This window comes from the organism of the source record quoted next (genome assembly GCF_019968955.1).
Source record: "MAG: Porospora cf. gigantea A chromosome Unknown PgA_NODE_9540_length_1273_cov_1294, whole genome shotgun sequence".
Classification (NCBI taxonomy): Eukaryota; Apicomplexa; class Conoidasida; order Eugregarinorida; family Porosporidae; genus Porospora; species Porospora cf. gigantea A.
The window spans coordinates 1-1,273 of NW_027151985.1; the positions used below are offsets into that span (position 1 = coordinate 1).

The 1,273-nt window shown below is 50.0% G+C and overlaps 1 protein-coding gene across 1 annotated transcript; it reads right to left on the reverse strand.

Annotated features, from left to right (window-relative positions):
* Positions 1-341: 341 nt before the first annotated feature.
* Positions 342-1,169, reverse strand: KVP18_001422 (uncharacterized protein; the record flags this gene model as incomplete). The annotated part of the gene is made up of 1 exon (XM_067951422.1): positions 342-1,169. The coding sequence occupies one exon, from the start codon at positions 1,167-1,169 to the stop codon at positions 342-344; it is 828 nt and encodes a 275-aa protein (XP_067805525.1).
* Between the last annotated feature and the right edge of the window lie 104 nt (positions 1,170-1,273).

A 1,273-nucleotide genomic window follows, 5' to 3' on the forward strand; every position in this document is an offset into this window, starting at 1 on the left:
GAGGTCCACCTTTCTCGATGCTGGCGAGGAGTTCAAGGCTGCTGCTTGACAGATCCAAATCCCTAGGAGGGGCTAGCTGAGTCAAAACTGAAGCGATCAGTCCTGAAATCGAAGTAGATGGGAACCCCACGAGGGATACCAACATGAATGTTCGATTATAGTTTTGTGCGCAACTCATGAACATACATTTATAGGACAACCTTAAAACATTTACACCAAAGACGCACAGCGCACCCATCCCACATCCAAGAAATTGGTTCGGTTCGACGATAAGGATGAGATGTGCGGTGTAGGAAAGAAGTGCGTGTTCGAAATTAACGTTGGCTTCTCAGCTCCTTGAATCAGAGTTGGGTTACTCTCGCTTCCCTCGTCTTTGTTGGCTTTCGAGTCCTTGCTACGCTTGCCTTTGTGACTCGCTTCTTTGCGAAAGGTATTTGCATCCTATTCTTGACTCGTTCCCAAAGATCTATCATACCGCCGTCCCTACGCTGTTTGGCACACAATTCCTTCGCTTGCTGGGCAATTTCACGTAGTGTGAGAGTTATGCGGTCCTTCTTTCTGAGACTTGTACAATTGTCCAGCTTGGATCGGACGACAGATCCCAGGCAGTTCTCTCTCAAAGACGCCTCCAGGATTTCTTCCAGCATGGAGATTTCGCTCAGAATGACCCGTTTCCGCTCTTCGGATAGGAAGTCCGCTGCATCCTTGACCCCTTTCAAACAACAGAGTGTTCGTCTGACCAGCATTTCAGAGTCCGTGTCCAACACGGAATCCGAGGTTACCATTGTATATACCAAACCGATCAGCCTATCCAGCATAGAGATGGTGAATGCCTGACGAAGTGGAGTCGGGCTCGAGTAGTCCTTTGTATGGTCTACTGCACACTCCTCCATGGTAATGGGCCACGCAAAAGCCAGATGCGAGACTTGTCGCAGGTTCTCGTTTGCGCAATTCGACAATACGTAGTTCAAAGACGATGCGTTTTGTACGGGGTCGAAATACTCGTGTCCTAACTCCAATGACAAGGTACACAGCATCCTACCGAGTACAGTGTCTTCTGCGAAGCGTTGACTCTCCTGCATGTCGGGAATCAGGTCAGTTAGCCTCTGCGTGAAGAGCAGTAGCCTGACGTTCTGCACCGATGAAGGAGGCACAACCAACGTTTGCATGAGGGCGGAGGCTATCCACGGCGGCAGAGTTGTACTGCAACGGATGGCGTCTGCGGTTTGACGGAGAGCGTGTTCAGTTGACACTACGAAATCGGGATCGCTCG